Below are 20,679 nucleotides of genomic sequence, written 5' to 3'. Positions count from 1 at the left end.
CCTACCTTTCCGTACATCGCGAGATCTTCCGACCGCCGGGCCTTAGCTACCCACACACCCCGTCATTAATAATAATCAGGGGTTGGAGTTCGGGATCAGAATCGGGAATAGGATCCGATTTCACCACCCTCTCCTCCCAAAAACAATGAGCCTCAAGCTCCGAACTGGAAAAAAACAGTCTGACAACACCCCCCACTGCCGTTTAGCAGCGGCGACCCGATGCCTTCTGTTTAACCAACAGCGCCCTGCTGCTGAGCCACCCGCTCGGACTCTGGGTCTGCATCCAACGGCAAAAGAATTCCTGGTCTGTAGAGCCCCTCAACTTCTTGCTGAGAAAGTCTAATCCTATCTTTTTCCTCGTAAGTAACCTCTGTTTTAAACAGGGGTTGGGGACAGGATGAGGCAGAGAATCAGGTTTCACCACCCTCTCATCCCAACAATAGGTGGCCGCTTCCCCTGCCCGAGATCGGCAGCCTGAGATCCCTGAGATCGGCAGCCTCGTCTGTAAAATTCGAGAAACTGGTTTCCCCACCGGCCCAACGACCACTGGGCAGCTGAAATGTCAGACTCTGCTCACGTGCATAAGCATTCACTGTTTTCAAGGCTTCATTTTCTCTCTCAATTTTAAGTCTCTCTGACCTCCCTTTCTGAGCAGCTGCTCAGCCCATGTGGCTGCTGCCAGGACTCCAAGCATCCCCAACAACGCTAGAGACAAGTGGCAGCAACAGAAACAGGGCACATCCCAGGGAGCCATCATAACCGTGCCAGAAATCACAATTTTCTTTCACCCTGTTGCCGTTACAGACAAATCCCGCCAACTACACCAAAAATGTCACAACCCGGACCCACGAGCCACACGCACTGAGTGAGGGGGTGGGGTGGGGGGAGTGGATTTGTTTCTCTGTGTGGCGATCCGGAGGTCACTCCCAGGGTGAATATCAAAAGCAGTATTTATTTCTGGCTCCGGCAAACATAAACACACCAAAATACTGAGGCACACAGCTGAGACACGGGGGTGCAACCACCCAAAGTTACAGAAATGAATCCCTGAATACAGCCCAGGTCCCTCAGATCCCATCCGACACACACACCATAAGGTAACGGGAGGGAGACAGAGAGAAAGAGAGAGAAGGGGAAGGAAAGAAATCACCACATCGACGACAGCAGCAGATCTTGGGAACACGTGGTGACAACAGCAGCTTCTTCCAGGTTGCATGGTCCAGGCTGGTCCAATCGAAGCGTAGGAGTGAGTGCGAGCATGGGAGTGAGAGAGAGAGAGCAACTGACCTGCCTGGTTCCTTGAGAGTCCTTTGATAAGGCCCATCCAACCCCCATCTGCACGTGTCTTTTGGGAGGGGGGAGGGTCCGGCCCGGCTGTCTGGCGGGTCGAAGAAGGGAGGGGGGCGGGGGCAGCAACCGCTGCTGCATCCCCTCCCCCCACCACAGCCAGCTCTCGGTCCTGAGCTCAGCCAAGCAAGGGAGAGCGGTGCCCGCTCCTGCACTGCCCTTCTGCTGAACCTGGCACCACAGACAAGCTGGCACCACAAACCACACAAATGAGCAGTCCTCAGACAAAATGTTTAAGGCAAAGAGAGAAACATAGTCTGACTTTACAATAATTAACAGTTAACCTTTTCTTTGTTTTGTTTTCTTCTTAGTGGGGGAAAGTAAATAGGTTCAAATAAGATTTTGATGCAAGGTAGTTGTGTGATTTTGTGGATATATTTGAGAAACTTGCTCACTTTGGGAGTAGCATACGAGGAAACAAAATCAGCTGAAAGTGGCAGAGGCAGAAGCTGAGAGGAGAGTAGCTGATGAGGAGGGGTCTGAAACAGGGTGAAAGTAGGCAGTGAAAGAAAGCTAAAGGCATGCAGTTTCTCATGGAGAATTAAGAGTCAGTGGAAAAGTGATGTGGGCAATCTGCCAAGCTAAGGAAACGAAGTTTTCCAGCAATATTCAAAGTAGGACTGCGTACAGCCAGTACATTGCAGTAATAACTGCATGTGGTTATGAGTACACAGGCAAGGATTTCATCTGTGTTGTTGCAGAGGAAAAGATGCATATTAAAGATGTTATTTGATCGACATATACGTTTTTATTTTTTTAAAAATATTGTACCTACTTCAATGAGGCGTAGTTTTTGGGACAGTAGCAGGGAAGACAATGTAGCTGTCCCCAGTGTCCAGAAAATGAAGGCTGAATAGAGAACTCTGGCCACATGCAGAATAAGTTAATAGTGGAATATTCAGACTGAGGTATCAGAATAATTGAATTTTTAATTTGGATGTGAGATGGGCTTAGAGTAAAGGGATAAAACATTGGTCATTACTAGGGGTTGATTAATTTTTATTTCACAGTTTTTTATTGGTTTTTTTTGTTATTTTTATTTTTAACTCCCTTCCCTAAGTATACTTTGTCTTGATAAGTCTTTGAGAGCTTAATTTTATGTTCAGCTGACAGAAGTAGCTAGAATGTTCCAAAGGCATTATTCATACATTGCAGAGGTAACTGCAATTGTTAGGAGGTGGAGGGTAAAAGGGAGCTTGTGGCTTAAGCTTTAAGCTAGAGACACTTTCTCAACTGGAGGAAAAAATTAAGAGTTGAGGGAGTTCTGACAGTTTTGTGAAAAAGAGATAAGATTTAATAATGAGAACATTATTCATAAAATAATCTAATCAAAAATAGTAATTTTGCCTTCTCCTCTACTTCCATGTCTTTTTCTTTCATTCTTCAGGCTTTTGAAATATTATCTACCAATGTTTTCTGGAAAAGAATAACTCCTTTCTATGCTCACTTAGTATTGACAGCTAATGTAAAAAATTGATTTCTTGGCCAGGAAGAATGTTAACCATGCTTTTTGATATTATTAAAAATAAAAACTGTACAAAAGTTTTAAATGGTGGACTTTAGTTTCTTGTATTTGTTGATGATGAATTGCTGATTATGTTTATAGGTATATACAAGAATCACAGAATCACTAGGTTGGAAAAGACCTCTTGGATCATCGAGTCCAACCATTCCTATCAATCACTAAACCATGCCCCTCAGCACCTCATCCACCCATCCTTTAAACACCTCCAGGGAAGGTGACTCAACCACCCCCCTGGGCAGCCTGTTCCAGTGCCCAATCACCCTTTCCGTGAAAAATTTTTTCCTGATGTCAAGCCTGAACCTCCCCTGGCAGAGCTTGAGGCCATTCCCTCTTGTCCTGTCTCCTGTCACTTGGGAGAAGAGGCCAGCTCCCTCCTCTCCACAACCTCCTTTCAGGTAGTTGTAGAGAGCAATGTGGTCTCCCCTCAGTCTCCTCTTCTCCAGGCTAAACAAGCCCAGCTCTCTCAGCCATTCCTCATAAGGCTTGTTCTCCGGCCCCTTCCCCATCTTCGTTGCTCTTCTCTGGACACACTCCAGAGCCTCAACATCCTTCTTGTGGTGAGGGGCCCAGAACTGAACACAGTATTCGAGGTGCGGTCTCACCAGTGCACTTGTGGAATTTGCCATGTGTTTGGAAAAGGTACCCCATGGTGAAATTTATTTCTGGTGTAACCATCTCTTGGCCAAATATCCTGATAAGTCATATTTGCACTTCAGAAAATGTTCCTCTTCAGTATTTATATCCTAAATATAAACAGATGTTAGTGCATGAGAGCTTGACAGGTAGATAATGAAAATATTGTCATTTCTCAATTTCAATTGAGAATTAATAAATTAGATAAGATGTTTTAACATTCTTGCAGCTTTACGGCAACTTGTAATATCATTATTCTCTAGTTTAGGAAGATATTTAGATTTCAAGTCTGATGTTTTATTATTTTAGTCCCATCCAGCTGTTATCAGTGCTGTCAAAAAAACTATTTGTGGAAGTTGTCAAGAGCCTACTGAGGGCAATGAAGAAAAAGGAGAAGCCAAAAGGAAGAAGTCTGTTATTTTCAAAGTGAGTGGCTAAATTAATTAGGTTTGTTTTATCAGAAAATCTCTCAAGTTTAAAAATGTATTGCAAAAGTCATTAATTACTGTTCTTTTTTTCTCATGTTCAGACTTGAAAATTATAACATTTTTGTCCTGTAGTGCTTTTCAGGTGCTGTAAATTTTTATGAAACTGAATTACTTTACAGATCTAATTTTCTTAATCAGAATACACTTAATGAAAACTTATACAGCATTTTTAGCTAAGTGAAATGGGAAATGACTGTCGAGATTTAGTATTGTTTCACAGTTTCTGAAGGTTGTTTAATAGCTTGAACAGGTAGGGCTCTCACTGTGACAACTTTGAAATATCTACAACAACATTAGATTCTGTCTAGGCTGAGTAGTCTTTCACTAAATAGATTTTTTTTTAAAAGAGTCAGTTTACTACAAATCTTCATATGAATACATGTAAGGATTTTCATACTCTTATCAAACTTTTATGTCATGAAGTCTATCAGTAACTGGTATATGCTAGTTTATTTTGACAATTTTTTTTTTTTTTGGCTTGCATAAGCATGTATTGTTTTAAAATCCTACTGAAACTAGATCATGTCCTTTTAAAATATATTGTACTTGGACATAAACTGCATTTGTTTGAAATGTCTGCTGTTTATTGCTGCTGTATATAGTCTCTACTACAAGGGAGAGAGGGAAAACCTTTCTACTTCACTATGCATTTGGTATTACAGTATAACAAACATCTTTAAATCCTTTTTTTTTTTTAGCTCTGTTCATGTGATGTACACATGCACTCACATGCACATAAATACATAGAGTATGGAAGAGAGGTGTGCGGTCTCTTTTCATTAAGATGTTGCTGTGATGTGTGGTCTAATTAATTCTAATAGCATAAAACTAGGTGAGGATGATAGTGATACATCTGTATTATCTCAGTTATTTCTGACTAATTATGGAAACTACTATATTATAGAATATCAATGTCTTTTTTTAAGTGTTAAATTCTCAACAGTTTTAGATATTACATTGATGGATGCTGTAAAGAGTACTTTTGTTCCTCCTAACTTTTAAAATCTTTCTTAAAACCTTTTTCTTTGCCAAGTAACATGGGCCAATATCTTAGTCCTGTCACAGTCTCCTGTTGGTGGTAGACTACAAGCTATTTATCATTTCAACCTTGGTTGGTGCAAAAATAATTGCCATTTTTGTCATTGTAAACTATGACGCTTATTTTTGATTAAACTTTTATTCAACTATGTTCATGTAGTATACAATTTTTAAGCGTGAAATTTGCTCTACTTATTAATGCTAATGGGTTTGTTTTCACTGTTTATTCTTCTGCGTATTACACATACATGATTTTGTTGTATGAGTTCTAAAGTGGATGACAACCAATTAAGGGCCATTATTGAGCTTACTTACCAGACCTCTCTCCCATCGATTACCACATTTTCAAGCACCTTGACAACTTCCTGCACAAGAAAGTTTTCCACAGCCAAGCAGCAGCTCAAAACACCTTCAAAGAATTCATCATTTGCAGGACTCCAGAATTCTATGCTACTGGAATAAATAGACTTGTTTCTTGTTGGCAAAAATGCATAGATTCTAATGGTTCTTATTTCGATTAATAAATTTTATTCCAAGCTGAGATATACTGCTTTAAAGTTGATGATTAAAAATGGCAATTATATTGCACCAAACTAATATCTTACTCTCAGGTCCTTATTCTCTCTCTCTCTGTTGGGCTCTCACCCCAGCTATCTCCTTCTCTGCCTTTCCATGTCAGTCTCTCTGGGTCTCTCTCTCTCTCACATGAGGTCTTACTCTCTCAATCTCTCTCCCCCACTTACCTTGCCTTCTGGCTTTTACTCTGTCTCTCATGCTCTGTCTCTCTGCTTCTCTCTCTCCATCTTCCCCTGTCTCTCTCCATCTCCCCTTGTCTCCCCCCTATTCCACTTCCCTGTCACATGCTCCCTCTCCCTATACTTGCCCTTGCTCTCCCCACTGTGCTCAGGATCCACCTACCCCCACCCTCATCCCCGATCTCTCACCCCATTTCTCATGGTCCGTCTCTAAGACTCCCTCTCACTCACTCTCTTTCTTCCCATCTCTCTTTCTTGGTCTCGCTCACACAGTAGATTTTGTTCTGTCTCCTCTCCTGTCAGTCTCTCCCCTATACTCTCTCTTGGTCTCTCCATCTCTCTCTACCCGTGTATTTTGGTTTCACTCTCTTGTTCTCTCTGTCTCTGTCTTTCTCTCTGTTGGTACGTCGCTCAGTGTCTCTTGGTCTACCCCACCACTCGAACTCTTTCTTGGTCTCTCTCTTGGAGCTTCCCTCAGCACCTCTCCCTTGTTCAATCTCTCCCTCACTCACTTTATCTCTCTTCACCTCTCTCTACTGGGGTCTCTTTCCCTGTCTCTCAATTTCTCCCTGTCATTCTCAGTCGCAGGTTCCCCCCCATCATTTTCTCAGTCTCTCTCACATGCTCTTGGTCTCTCTCACGCTCTCCCTCTTAGTGTCACCTGGTCTGTCTCAGTGTCTCCCCTCTCCATCTCAGTCTCTTTCTCTTTCTCGTCTCTCTTAATATCTGTCTCTCTGTCTCTCATTCATTCATTCTCCTCCCTTTCCTTCTGGTCTCAGACTCTCTCTCTTTGACCCTCTTCCTCCCTCTCCCCCCAACTCCCTCCCTTTCTCTGACTCTTTCTCGTTTTCACCCATATGGCTTTCTTGGTCTCCCTTTTGCAAACTCTCTCACCTTCTTTATTCACCCCCTTGGTACCCTCCCCTCCCACCTGCCTTCAGTCTCTCTCTGTCTTGGGCTCAGCATCTCTATTTTTCTTGATCACTCTTTCAGTCTCTATGTGTATATGTGTGACTCTTAGCCCTTCCCTTTTCTCTTTTGCCCCCCTGTTCATCTCTCATACTTGTACACCCTCCCTGTCACAATCACATACTCTCAGTCTCCCTCTGTCTTGGTCTTATCCTCTCCTCATTCTGTGCTATCCCACCTATCTCTCCATCATCTCTGTTTCCTCCCCACCTCCCCCTACCCTGTTTTTTTTGGTCTCAATAACTCATTTTGCCTACCCACTTCTCTCTCCCTGCCCTCTGTCTCTCCCTTCCCCCTCCCCTCTTCCTTTCCCCCTCCTTCTCTTTTTCTTTTCTCTATCTTTCCTTCTCTCTTTTTCTCTCTCCCACTTTCTTTTTTCTTCTCTTTTACCTCTCTCTCATGTTCCGTTATCTTTTTTAATTTTCTCCTTATCTTTTCCCCTTGTATTTATTCATCACTCCCTTTTCCCTCTGTCCTTTCTCCTGCTCTTTTGCTGCCTTCTTTCTTATTTCTCATTCTCTCTTACTCCATATCTATCTGTCTCTCTTACACACTCTCTCTGTGTCCGCCTCTTCTCCCTCTCTGTTTCTCTCTCTTCTTTCCTCTCTCTCTTTCTCCTCATATCTCCCGTATCCCCATCTCACTCCCCCTGTATCCCACTTCCCTCTGTTACTGTCATGTTTTAACCCCAACTGGCAACGAAGCACCACAAAGACGCTTTCTCATTCCCCCCCAACAGGGTGAGGGGAAGAGAATTGGAAAGGTAAAAGTGAGAAAACTTGTGGATTGAGATAAGCAACAGTTTAGTTACTGAAATAAAATATAATAATAATAAATTGTAATGAAAAGGAAAATATCAAAGACAAAAATAAAACCCAAGAAAGACAAGTGATGCAAATGAAAACAATTGCTCACCACCAGCTGACCAATGCCCTGCCAGTCCCCAAGCAGCATCCCCACTGCCAAAATCCCCCCCTAGTTTAATTGTTGAGCATAATATTATGTGGTATGGAATATCCTTTTGGTCAGTTGGGATCAGCTGTCCCCTCCCAACTTTCTGTGCACCCCCAGCCTACATGCTGGCATGGTGGTGTGTGAAGCAGAAAAGGCCTTGACTCTGTGTCAGCATTGATTAGCAATAACTAAAACATACCTCTGATAGTAACACTGTTACCAGCACAAATGCAAAACACAGCCCCTTACCAGCTACCATGAAGAAAATTAACTCTATCCCAGCCAAAACCAGCACATTCTCTGTCCCTTATTCCATACCATTTACATCCTCATTAACCTCCACCCCTCTTCCCATCCTTTGATATAATACCCAGATATTATTCCCTTAGTCTATGGACCACCCTGGTGAAAAGTCTGTAAAATGCCTATTCCAATGCTTGACAACCCTTTCAGTGATGTAATATTTCCTAATATCCAGTCTAAATCTCCCCTGATGCAACTTAAGGCCATTTCATCTCTTCCTATTGCTTGTTACTTGGGAGAAGAGACATCCACCTCGCTACAGCCTCCTTTCAGGTAGTAGTAGAGAGTGATAAGTTCTCCCCTCAGCTTCCTCTTCTCCAGGCTAAACAATCCCAGTTCCTTCAGCCGCTCCTCATAGGACTTGTACTCCAGACCCTTCACCAGTATCATTGCCCTTCTTTGCAAATACCTCAATGTCATTCTTGGTGTGAGGGGCCCAAAACTGAACAGAGTATTCAAGGTGCGGCCTCACCAGCACTGAGTACAGGGGGACGATCCTTTCCCTAGTCCTGCTGGCCACACTGTTTCTGATACAAGCCAGGATGCTGTTGACCTCCTTGGCCACCTGGGCACACTGTTGGCTCATATTCAGCTGGCTGCCAACCGTCACCCCCAGGCGTCCAGCCACTCTTCCCCAAGCCTGTAGCATTGCATGGCTGGCACTTAGCCTTGTTAAATCTCATAGAGTTGGTCTCGGTCCATCGATCCAGACAGTCCAGATCCCTCTGTAGAGCCTTCCTACCCTCAAGCAGATCAACACTCCTGTCCAACTTGGTGTCATCTTCAAATTAACTGAAGGTGCACTTGATCCTCTCATCCAGATCATTGATAAATATATTAAACTGGATTGGCCCCAATACTCAGCCCTGGGGAACGCCACTTATGACCAGCCACCAAATGGATTTAACTCCATTCACCACAACTCTTTGGGCCTGGCCATCCATCCTTTATTTTCACCCACTGAAGAGTACACCTGTCCAAGCCATAAGCAGCCAGTTTCTCCAGGAGAATGCTGTGGGAACCAGTGTCAAAGGCTTTACTAAAGTCTAGGTAGACAACATCCACAGACTTTCCCTCATCTACTAAGCTGGTCACCTTGTCATAGAAGGAGATACAATTAGTTAAGCAGGACCTGCCTTTCCTAAACCCACACTGATTGGGCCTGATCACTTGATTATCCTGTATGTGACACATGACAGCACTCAAAATGATCTGCTCCGTAAGCTCGTCTGGCACCAAGGTGTGGCTGACAGGCCTGTAGTTCCACAGATCCTCCTTCCAGCCCTTCTTGTAGATGGGCATGATATTTGCTAATCTCCAGTCAGCTGGGACCTCCACAGTTAGCCAATACTGCTGATAAATGATGGAAAGTGGCTTAGTGAGCACTTCTGCAAGTTCCTTCAGCACCTTTGGGTGGATCTCATCTGGCCTCATAGTTATGTGCGTGTCTAGGTGGTGTAGCAGGTTGTTAATCATTTATTTCCTCTGGGATTATGGGGGCTCTATTCTGCTCTTCCTGCCTTCCAGATCAGGGGCTGGGTACCCATAGAACAACTCATCTTACTATTAGACTAAGGTAAATAAGATATTAAGTAATTCAGCTGTCATCTGTGTCACTTTCTTAGAGGAACACCCCTTAATTCCTTTGACGTGTTCCACTGGTGTTTCCCTCTTGGGTCACAGTGTATGTTTCTAACCATCCTGTAGTCACTTCCGCCATTGTAAGCACATGGTGCTTGCCATGACAGGTTCATAGTAGTGTAATATAATCAATATGCCAAGCTTCCCCATATTGATATTCCAACCATCAACCTCTATACCCAAAAGGTTTTAGCTGCTTGGCTTGTTTGAGTATGGCGCACGTTTGACATTCATGGATAACCTGTGCAATGGCATCAATAGTCAAGTCCACCCTTCGATCACGAGCTCATCTGTATGTTGCATCCCTTCCTAAATATCCTGATGTGTCATGAGCTGTAAATAGCTCACCCTTATGTTCTCAGTCCAGATCCACCTGAGCCACTTCAGTTCTAGCAGCCTGGTCCATCTACTCATTGTCTCGATATTCTTCAGTGGCACAACTCTTGGGTATGTGAGCATCTATGTGACGTACTTTTACAATCAGGTTCTCTACCTGGGTAGCAATATCTTGCCATAATTCAGCAGCCCAGATGGGTTTACGTCTGTGTTTCCAGTTGCTCTGCTTCCATTGCTGTAGCCACCCCCACAGGGCATTTCTGTGACTTGTTGTGTAGGGCTCCAAACAGCAGATTTTCACCTTCAATGTTTTCCCACAATACGACAGGATTCATCAGTGAACAGGGCATATGGCTTTTCATTTTCTGGTAAATTATTATACAGGGGAGCCTCTTCAGCACAAGTCACCTCCTCTGGCAACACTGAAGTTTTAATCCTCTGGCCAGTCCATGATCACTTCCAGAATTTCTGGGCGGTTGGGTTTTCCCATTCAAGCCCATTGTGTTATCAGTGCGACCTACTTACTCCATGTAGCATCAATTGATTGATATGTAGAGGGGACGTTTCTTTTGAACATCCAGCCAAGCACAGGCAATCAAGGTGCCAAAAGGAGCTGTGCTTCAGTACCAACTACTTCTGAATTGGCTTGAATTGCTTCATATGCTGCTAAAGTTTCCTTTTCAGTTGGAGTGTAATGGGCTTCAGATCCCCAAACCCTAAAGACTGACTTAGAGTCTCTCCAGGTGTTTTCTGCCAGAGGCTCCACATGGGGTCATTATCCCTGGCTGAGGTATAAAGCACTTTTTTCACATCTTGTCCTCTCCAGACCGGCCCAAGTGCTACTGCACAAACTGTTGCCTGTTTAATTTGTTCAAAGGCTTGCTGCTGTTCAGGGCCCCATTCAAAGTCATTCTTGTTTCGGATCACTTGATAGAGAGGACTTATGATCAAACTATAACTTGGAATATGCATTCTCCAAAAGCCCATGACACCTAAGAAAGCTTTCTCTTTTTTTAGCTGATGGAGACATAGCTGTTATTTTATTGATCACATTCATTGGGTTATGACGATGTCCATTTTGCCATTTTATTCCTAGAAACTGGATCTCCTGTGCAGGTTCTTTGACCTTGCTTTGTTTGATAGCAAAACTAGGTTTCAAAAGAATCTGGTTTATTTTTCTTCCCCTTTCAAACACTTCCTCCACTGTGTTTCCCTACATAATGATCTCATCAATATACTGCAGGTCATCGAACTTAGATATATCTCTAAAATAGATCTAAATATATAACTCCAAACTCCAGCTTTTCTAAAGATGTTTTGTTTTTAAAGAGAATGAGAATTAGAGATATCTAATTAATTACTTTAATGTAACGATAATTATTAACAGAAAGCATCTTGATGTGATGAACTTCTTTTGCCTCTGTCGCATATCAGAAGCTTCAGTGATGCAATTTCCCTGAGAAATTCTTGATCATTTGAACTATATCTTAAGTTTTCTAAAACACTTTATTTTTTCTTATCTTCATAGGATGTGATGAAAAAAAATGATATATGCATTCCTAAAGTTATCAGAAGAGGAAGGAAGAGAAAGGTAAAAATATATTTAACTAACTCATTAGAGTCTGGATTGGAAGGTATTTTCTTATGGGGTAGTCTGATTTCTTTATAATAGATTGCGTCAGTTTATAGCGCTTTTACCTTCCCCTGTGCAAACCACCACCACATCCCCTATCAATCTGAAAGGGTTGTAGTAACTTGAACATCTAAGGAACATGAAGGTACACAAGTTCATGGGACCTAATGAGATGCATCTGTGGGCCCTGAGGGAACTGGCATGTGAAGTTGCTAAGCCACTGTCCATCATATTTGAGAATTCGTGGCAGTCTGGTGAAGTCCTCACTGACTGGAAAAGGGGAACCATAATCCCCATTTATAAAAACAGGAAAAAAGGAAGAGCCGGGGAGCTACAGGCCAGTCAGTCTCACCTCTGTGCCCAGCAAGATCATGGAGCAGGTCCTCCTGGAAACTCTGCTGAGGCACACAGAAAATATGGAGATGATTGGTGACAGCCAACATGGCTTCACTAAGAGTAAATTGTGCCTGAAGAATTTGGTGGCCATCTACAATGGGGCTACAGCATTGGTGGATAAGGGAAGAGTAACCGACATCATCTATCTGGACCTGTACAAAGCATTCGATGCTGTCCCACACGACATCCTTGTCTCTAAGTTGGAGAGACACAGATGTGATGGATGGACCACTTGGTGGATAAGGAATTGGCTGGAGGGGCACATTCAAAGATGTCTGCGGTCAATGTCTCAATGGAGACCGGTGACGAGTGATGTTTCACACGGATTGGTATTGGGACCAGTGTAGTTTAACATCATTTGTTGCAGACACAGAGAGTGGGATCGAGTGCAACAAGTGCAGCAGGTTTGCCGATGACACCAAGCTCCGTGGTGCGGTCAACACGCTGGAGGGAAGGGATGCCAACCAGAGGGACCTCAACAAGCTTGAGAGGAGGGCCTGTGCAAACCTCATGAAGTTCAACAAGGCCAAGTGCAAGGTCCTGCACCGGGGTTGGGTCAATCCCAAGCACAAATACAGGGTGGACTGAGAAGGACTGAAGGGGGTGCTGGAGGATGAGAAGCTGGACGTGATCTGACAATGTGCGCTTGCAGCCCATAAAGCCAACAATATAGAATCATAGGATCATATAATAGACCAGTTAGGGTTGGAAGGGATCTTAAAGATCATCTAGTTCCAACCCCCCTGCCATGGGCAGGGACATCCCACTAGATCAGGCTGCCCAAGGTCCCATCCAACCTGGCCTTAAACACCTCCAGGGCTGGGGCATCCAAAACATCCCTAGGCAATCTGTGCCAGTGTCTCACCACTCTCATGGTGAAGAAATTCTTCCTAATGTCTAGTCTAAATTTGCCCCTCTCCAGATTATACCTATTGCCCCTTGTCCTATCATCACAAACCTTTATGAATAGTCCCTCTCCATCTTTCTTGTAGGCCCCTTTCAGGTACTGGAAGGTCGCTATAAGATCTCCTCGGAGCCTTCTCTTCTCCAGGCTGAACAAGCCCAACTCTCTCAGCCTGTCCTCATATGGGACGTGCTCCAGCCCTCTGATCATCTTTGTAGCCCTCCTCTGGACCTATTCCAACAGTTCCAAATCCTTTTTATGTTGAGGATTCCAGAAATGGACACAGTACTCCAGATGAGGTCTCACAAGAGAGGAATAGAGGGGCAGAATCCCCTCCCTCCACCCGCTGGCCACACTTCTTTTGTATGCGGCCCAGGATACGGTTGGCCTTCTGGGCTGCGAGTGCACGCTGCCGGCTAATGTCAAGCTTCTCATCAACCAGCACCCCCAAGTCCTTCTCTGCCGGGTCACTCTCAATCACGTCATTCCTCATCCTGTACTGAAATCGGGGATTGCCCCGACCCGGGTATAGGACCTTGCCCTTGGCCTTGTTGAACCTCATGAGGTTCTCACAGGCCCACTTCTCACGCCCGGCCAGGTCCCTCTGGATGACATCCTCTCCTTCCACTGTGGCAACTGCACCACTCAGCTTGGTGTCATCTGCAAACTTGCTGAGGGTGCACTTGATCTCGCTGTCAATATCACTGATATCAAAGATATTAAAAAGCACTGGTCCCAGTACGGACCCCTGAGGGACACCACTTGTCACGGATCTCCATCTGGACGTTGAGCCATTGACCACTACTCTTTGAATGTGACCATCCAACCAGTTTCTTATCCACCGTACCGTACACCCATCAAATCCATGTCTCTCCAATTTGGAGAGGAGGATGTTGTGGGGGACCATGTCAAAGGCTTTACAGAAGCCCAGATAGATCACATCCATTGGTGTACCCATGTCCACCGCTGCGGTTACCCCATCACAGAAAGCCACTAAGTTGGTTATACAGGACTTGCCCCTGGTGAAGCCATGCTGGCTGCCATTAATCACCTGCCTGTCCTCCATGTGCATTAGCATGTCTTCTAGGAGGATCTGTTCCATGATCTTCCCAGGCACAGAGGTGAGGCTGACAGGTCAGTAGTTCTCAGGGTCGTCTTTTCTACCCTTTTTAAAAATGGGCACAACGTTACCCTTCTTCTGTTCACCAGGGACTTCTCCTGATTGCCATGCCTTTTCAAATATCATGGAGAGTGGCTTGGCAACCACATCAGCCAATTCCCTCAGAACTCTGGGATGCATCTCATCAGATCCCATAGACTTATAAATGTTCAGGTTCCTCAGGTGGTCATGAATCTGATCCTCCACTACTGTGGGAGGGGGTTTACCCCTTTGGACACCCTCTCGCTTTCCCATGACCAAGGAGGGGTGAGGAAAGTGGTTATCGGTGAAAACTGAGGCAAAAAAGTTGTTAAGTACCTCAGCCTTCTCCTCGTCTGTTGATACGAGGTCACCATTTCCAACCATCAGTGGGGGTACATTCTCTTTGACCTTCCCCTTCCGATTCACATACCTGTAGAAGCCCTTCTTGTTAGTCTTCACTTCCCTTGCCAAGTTTAGCTCCAGCTGTACCTTGGCCTTCCTGACTTGCTCCCTCCACATCCAGGCAGCGTCCCTATACACGTCCCAGGATCCCTGTCTCTGCTTGCACTGCCTGTGCAGTTCTCTCTTCTTCCTTAGTTTAACCAGCAGTTCTCAACTCAGCCAAGCTGGTCTCTTCCCTTCCCTGCTTGATTTTCTACATATGAGGACTGAGCACTCTTGCACTTTGTGGAAAGCATCCTTAAATATTTGCCAGATCTGTTCCGCTCCCTCGTCTCGGAGGACCATGTCCCAGGGGGTCATATTGATTAATTCCTTGAAGAGCTGGAAGTCTGCTTTCCTGAAATTTAGGGTCCTGACTATACTCCTCTCTTGTCCCATATCCCTCTGGACCTTGAACTCCACCAGGGCCTGATCACTGCAGCCCAGGCTGCCTCTGATCCTAATGTCACTGATGACTTCGCTTGTATTGGTGACCATAAGGTCCAATATTGCATCTCCTCGGGTGGGGGTCTCTATCAGCTGGACTAAGAAATTATCCTCAATACACTCCAGGAGTCTCCTGGATTGCCTACAGCTTGCCGTGGTAGTTCTCCAGCATTTGTTGGGGTGGTTGAAGTCCCCAAGTAGGATGAGAGCTTGTGAGCATGAAGCCTCCTGTAGCTAGAGGAAGACGACTTCATCGGCTACATCTCCTTGATCGGGTGGCCTGTAGTATACACCAACCACAAGGTTCCCGTTGGTTCTTCTGTCTTTAATTTTGACCCACAAGCTCTCAACCTGTTTGTGGTTACTCTTCAACGTCAGCTCTTCACATTCTATCCCTTTCCTGAGATAGAGAGCAACACCTCCACCCCTCTTTCCTGGTCTGTCCCTTCTGAACAGCTGGTATCTGTCAATAGCCACACTCCAGTCAAGGGATTCACCCCGCCACATTCCCATGATGGCAACTAGATCATAGCTTTCTAGTAGCATGGTAGCTTTCAGCTCCTCCTGCTTGTTACCCAAGCTTCATGTGTTTGTGTAAAGGCACTTCAGCTGGGCTGCCAGTTGCATCACCTTTCCAGTGGACCCTTTATTACCTATAAGGTGTTTTACAGAAGTGTCCTCCCTGACACCTGATCCCTGACACCCGTCCTCCCACCACTTATTACAGGCTAGCTTGATGTTATCCCCCTCCCCCTTCATATCTAGTTTAAGGCCCTATCTACAATCTCTGCAAGCTCCTGGGCAAAGACCTTCCTCCCCCTCTGAGAAAGGTGGCTCCCATCTGAAGCTTGTAGTCCCAGTGCCGTGTAGGCCATCCCATTATAAAAAACCCCAGAGTTATTGTGGTGACACCAGCCATGGAGCCATGTATTAATTGACTGGATCCGTCTGATCTGTGCTATGTCACCACCCGTAACTGGAAGGAGGGAAGAAAAAAATCACCTGGGCCCCAGATTCCCTCAGTATTTGTCCCAAGGCCCTAAAATATCTTTTAATCTCCCTTGGACATCTGAGATCGCACCCCCAGCCCACCCCTCAATGACTATTACATCACCACAAATGCTAATGCTGCAGAGCAGACACGAGGGAATGGCTAAGAGGGAGCTGAACTCAGGAACTGGATTCAGGAACACATAGATTGGGCATCAGGAGCAATCAGACAGGTGAGGTCCTCACTGGATGTCGGCCATCGCAGAAGAGGACAAAACCCTTGTGATCTCTCAGTTTTATACCAAGTATGACGTATATGGGATGGAATCCTCTGTTGGTCAGTTCAGGGTCACCTGCCCTATTCACCCCTCCTCACAGCTGCAGCGCCTTTTTGTCCAGCTCAAGGATGGCCTTGGTTAAGCATAAGCATTGGCCTTTCTGTATATCAATGACCTGTGTTATCACTTCAGAGAAGAACACTGTCTCAAAAACATGCAGTTAGTTTTCAGAGAGTGAAGTTACTTAGAGTGACTGAGTTAGTCACAAAGCTGACTCTAATTTAGCTCAAACCAAACCATTCCACCCCTTATTCCATACCATTTGCGTCGTGCTCAGTTAATTACTACTTATATCTTCAAATATACATATATATTGCCAATCCATGATTTATCCACACTAAAGTTCCTTAAGTTCATGATTGTGGGTGTCCATCCATTACAGCAGTCTCTCAGGGTAAGAAGAATAGTGCGAGGATTCATTGTGGTTCCACCCGAGGGGATGCTATTCAAGGAGGCGATGGCATAGTTGCCATCACGGAAACGTGGTGGGACGACTCGTAAAACTGCAGTGCAGCTATGGTGGGATATAAACATGTCAGGTGGGATAGGAAAGGTAGGAGAGTTGGCGGGGTAACCCTCTATGTTAGAAAGTGCATTGATACCATTGAGCTTGATAATGGTGATGATAGGATTGAGTGTCTGTGGGTAAAAATCAGAGGAGCCCACAAGAAGGCAGATAGTGTGATGGAAATCTGTTATAGATCACCTAGCCAAGAAGAAGAGGCTGACGAGCTTTTTTACAAACAACTGGGAGAAGTCTCAAGATTGCTAGCTCTTGTCCTTGTGGGAGACTTGAATCTACCAGATGTCTGCTGGAAGTACAATACAGCAGAGCGGAAGCAGTCTAGGAGGTTCCTGGAGTGTGTGGAAGACAACTTCCTCACACAACTGCTGAGTGAGCCAACAAGGGAAGGCACCTTCCTGGACCTTTCTGCTAGTGAACAGAGAAGGCTTTGTGGAGGATGTGACAGCTAGAGGATGCCTGGGGCAAAACAATCATGAGATGGTAGAATTCTCAGTTCTAGGTGAAGTGAGGAGGGGGGTTAGCAGAATGGCCACCTTAAACTTCCAGAGGGCAGACTTCAGACTGTTCAGAAGGCTGGTTGATCACGTCCCATGGGAGACAGTCCATAAGGGCAAGGGAGCTCAAGAGGGCTGGGTGCTCTTCAAGAAGGAAATCCTGGCAGCGCAAGAGCAAGCTGTACCCATGTGCCGGAAAATGAGCCTGTGGGGAAAAAAAAACACCTTGGGTGAGCAGGGAGATCTGGGTGGACAACAAAATAAAGAGAAATGTCTATGAGCTTTGGAAGAAGGGGCTGGTATCTCAGGAGGACTACAGGGAGGAAGTGAGATCATGCAGAGGAAAAATCAGGAGGGCTAAAGCCCAACTAGAACTCAAACTGGCACTCAATTCTGTGAAAGACAATAAAAAAAACTTTCTACAAATACATCAACACTAAAAGGAGGACCAGGGAGAATATCCAGTCTTTATTGGATGCAAAGGGAACAACTGTGAGAAAGGATGAGGACAAGGCTGAGGTACTTAATGCCTTCTTTGCCTCAATCTTTAATAGTAAGGAAAGTTGTTCCCTGTGTATGCATCCACACTGGCTGTAGGAGCAGAGCAAAGCTCGCATGATCCAAGAGGAGGTGGTTAGAGACTTGCTTGGCCAATGAGACATTCACAAATCTATGGGGCTGGATGGGATCCACCCGAGGGCATTAAAGGAGCTGGCGGATGTGCTTTCCAAACCCCTTTCTATCATCTACAAGCAGTCCTGGCTGACTGGGGAAATTCCACTTGACTGGAGACTGGCTGATGTTGTGCCTGTCTACAAGAAGGGTCGCAGGGAGGATGCAGGGAACTCCAGGCCTGTCAGTCTGACCTCAGTGCCCTCTGTTCCTTTTAGGAATCATAGAATCATAGAATAACCAGGTTGGAAGAGACCCACCGGATCATCGAGTCCAACCATTCCTATCAAACACTAAACCATGCCCCTCAGCACCTCGTCCACCCATCCTTTAAACACCTCCAGGGAAGGGGACTCAACCACCTCCCTGGGTAGCCTGTTCCAGTGCCCAATGACCCTTTCTGTGAAAAATTTTTTCCTAATGTCCAGCCTAAATCTCCCCTGGCGGAGCTTGAGGCCATTCCCTCTTGTCCTGTCCCCTGTCACTTGGGAGAAGAGGCCATCACCCTCCTCTCTAAAACCTCCTTTCAGGGAGTTATAGAGAGCAATGAGGTCTCCCCTCAGCCTCCTCTTCTCCAGGCTAAACAACCCCAGCTCTCTCAGCTGTTCCTCATAAGGCCTGTTCTCCAGCCCCTTCACCAGCTTTGTTGCTCTTCTCTGGACTCACTCCAGAGCCTCAACATCCTTCTTGTGGTGAGGGAGGTGAGGAGGGAGTCCCCTACAACAATCACTCTCCTCTTCTTAATAATGGAGGATGTTTCTATCTTTTTCTGAGGATGGTGCGGCCTAGGGAAGGATTCTAGGCTGTGGGAGCCATCATCCTCATCCTCAGGGTTGGATTCCACCTGCAGCACCTGGTACTTGTTCACCAGGGGGATCTGGGGCTTTGCTGTCTGGGTGAGGGGAGCAGGTTTCTTTCGTCTGGCAGGGACTTGCTGCCATTCCCCATCTCTTGTTCCCCCAACCTTGCAGTTTGCTTGTGGGTGGTGTTCAGTCATACCAGCTCCATCAGCCCGCTGAGTTAGTGAGAGGGCACTGCTCCTCTGGTCTATCTCCCTCTCACATTCCCTGATGGTCATCAGCCTCTTTACCTCCTCCCTTAGCTCCTCCACCATGCAAAGGAGTTCCCCCATGCGAGCACAGCTTCCACAAGTGGAGCCAGTACCAGAGGCACGAGATGGTGTGGGAGGGGGGCACTGCCTGGAGCAATGTGCGGCCACCATAGTTTTCAGTGTCTTTTGGCTAGTCTCTAGCCCCTCTCTACGCCCTGCCTTCTCGAACTGCAGCTCAAACTGTCCCACACCTCTTTGCCACGCTCCACTTCCCCGTGCTACCAAGGGACCACCCCCACCCGTCAGGCACCGCGCAGGACCATCGTTTGCCGGCTGTCAGGAGCCCAGTGCCGCCCGCCCCGTTCCTGCCTGTTTTTTTCTGGGATTTTCCCAGCTCGGGGAAGCCCCCACCGCCTCAAAATGTCCACCTCACCACAGAACTCACCATTCTGCTGCCAGGTGCCGCCGAAGAAGCAGTGTGCCATTTATCTTCATGGAAGATAACCATGTGACCAGCCCCAGTCAACACGGGTTCACAAAAGGCAGGTCTTGCCAAACTAACCTGATCACCTTCCATGACAAAGCGACCCGCTTACTGGATGAGGGAAAGGCTGTGGAGGTAGTTTTCTTGGACTTCAGTAAAACCTTTGACACAGTTTCTCACTGCATTCTGTTTAGGAAACTGTCAGCCTCTGGCCTGGACAGGCGCACACTCTCCTGGGTGGAAAACTGGTTGGATGGCCGGGCCCAGAGAGGGGTGGTAAATGGGCTTACAGAAGCCCAGATAGATCACATCCATTGGTTTACCCCCTGTTCCTCCCTGAGGACAGGCTGAGAGAGTTGGGCTTGTTCAGCCTGGAGAAGAGAAGGCTCTGAGGAGATGTTATAGCGACCTTCCAGTACCTGAAAGGGGCCTACAAGAAAGCTGGAGAGGGACTGTTCATAAAGGCTTGTGGTGCTAGGATGAGGGGGAACGTGTATAAACTGGAGAGGGGCAGATTTAGACGAGACATAAGGAAGAATTTTTCGCCATCCCTCGAGGCCAGGTTGGATAGGTCCTTGGGAAGCCTTATGTGGTGAGACATGCCCCTGCCCATGGCCAGGGGGGGTTGGAACTAGATGATGTTTAAGGTCTTTTCCAACGCAAACTAGTGTATGTTTTTATGGTTCTATGGTTCGTCCCCAGAGGCTGCAGGTTAGAGATGTCAACCTTGAGAAGGTCACTGGACGCCACTTAATGAATGTTGACGGGAGCATGGAATCAAAACGCAGAGATCAATGTGATCAGTGAATGTTCACTTTATTGAGCTTAGCTGTTTCTTTATAAACCCTTTTCGGTTACATAACTGGGTGCCCATGAGGGTATCTACAGTGTATTATTGGTTAAAGGTAACTGTCCATAAAGCTATTACTAACATATTATTGGCTAAACTACTGCACATGCTAAGAAACCAAGTGACACTACAATTAACTATGTTGATAGTTCTCTCTAATTGTTTTTCTTTCAGCTGGTACTCGTTCCCACTGAACTAGCTGCTGCATTCCTCCCAGCTGGCCCCTGTTTATCTTTCTGCTCTCTGTTTCAAGGCCTTGTTAGAGTTGTTCAGTATTAAACAATCTCACAGCATCCAGGCCTTGTTCTCTGTAGAATGTTCCC

The 20,679-nt window shown here is 45.8% G+C and overlaps 1 protein-coding gene across 1 annotated transcript in view; it reads left to right on the top strand.

Annotated features, from left to right (window-relative positions):
* LOC138733856 (lens epithelium-derived growth factor-like) overlaps nt 1–20,679 on the top strand; it is a 115,354-nt gene that overhangs the window by 59,750 nt on the left and 34,925 nt on the right. Inside the window, exons 5-6 of the mRNA XM_069881358.1 lie at nt 3,815–3,931; nt 11,518–11,580. Coding sequence (XP_069737459.1) covers nt 3,815–3,931; nt 11,518–11,580 — 180 coding nt within the window. The remainder of the gene's footprint in view (nt 1–3,814; nt 3,932–11,517; nt 11,581–20,679) is intronic.

Source organism: Phaenicophaeus curvirostris, assembly GCF_032191515.1.
Source record: "Phaenicophaeus curvirostris isolate KB17595 chromosome Z unlocalized genomic scaffold, BPBGC_Pcur_1.0 scaffold_52, whole genome shotgun sequence".
Lineage (NCBI taxonomy): Eukaryota > Metazoa > Chordata > Aves > Cuculiformes > Cuculidae > Phaenicophaeus > Phaenicophaeus curvirostris.
The sequence above is the reverse complement of the archived record's forward strand: the minus strand, read 5'-3'. Positions and strand labels throughout refer to the sequence as shown.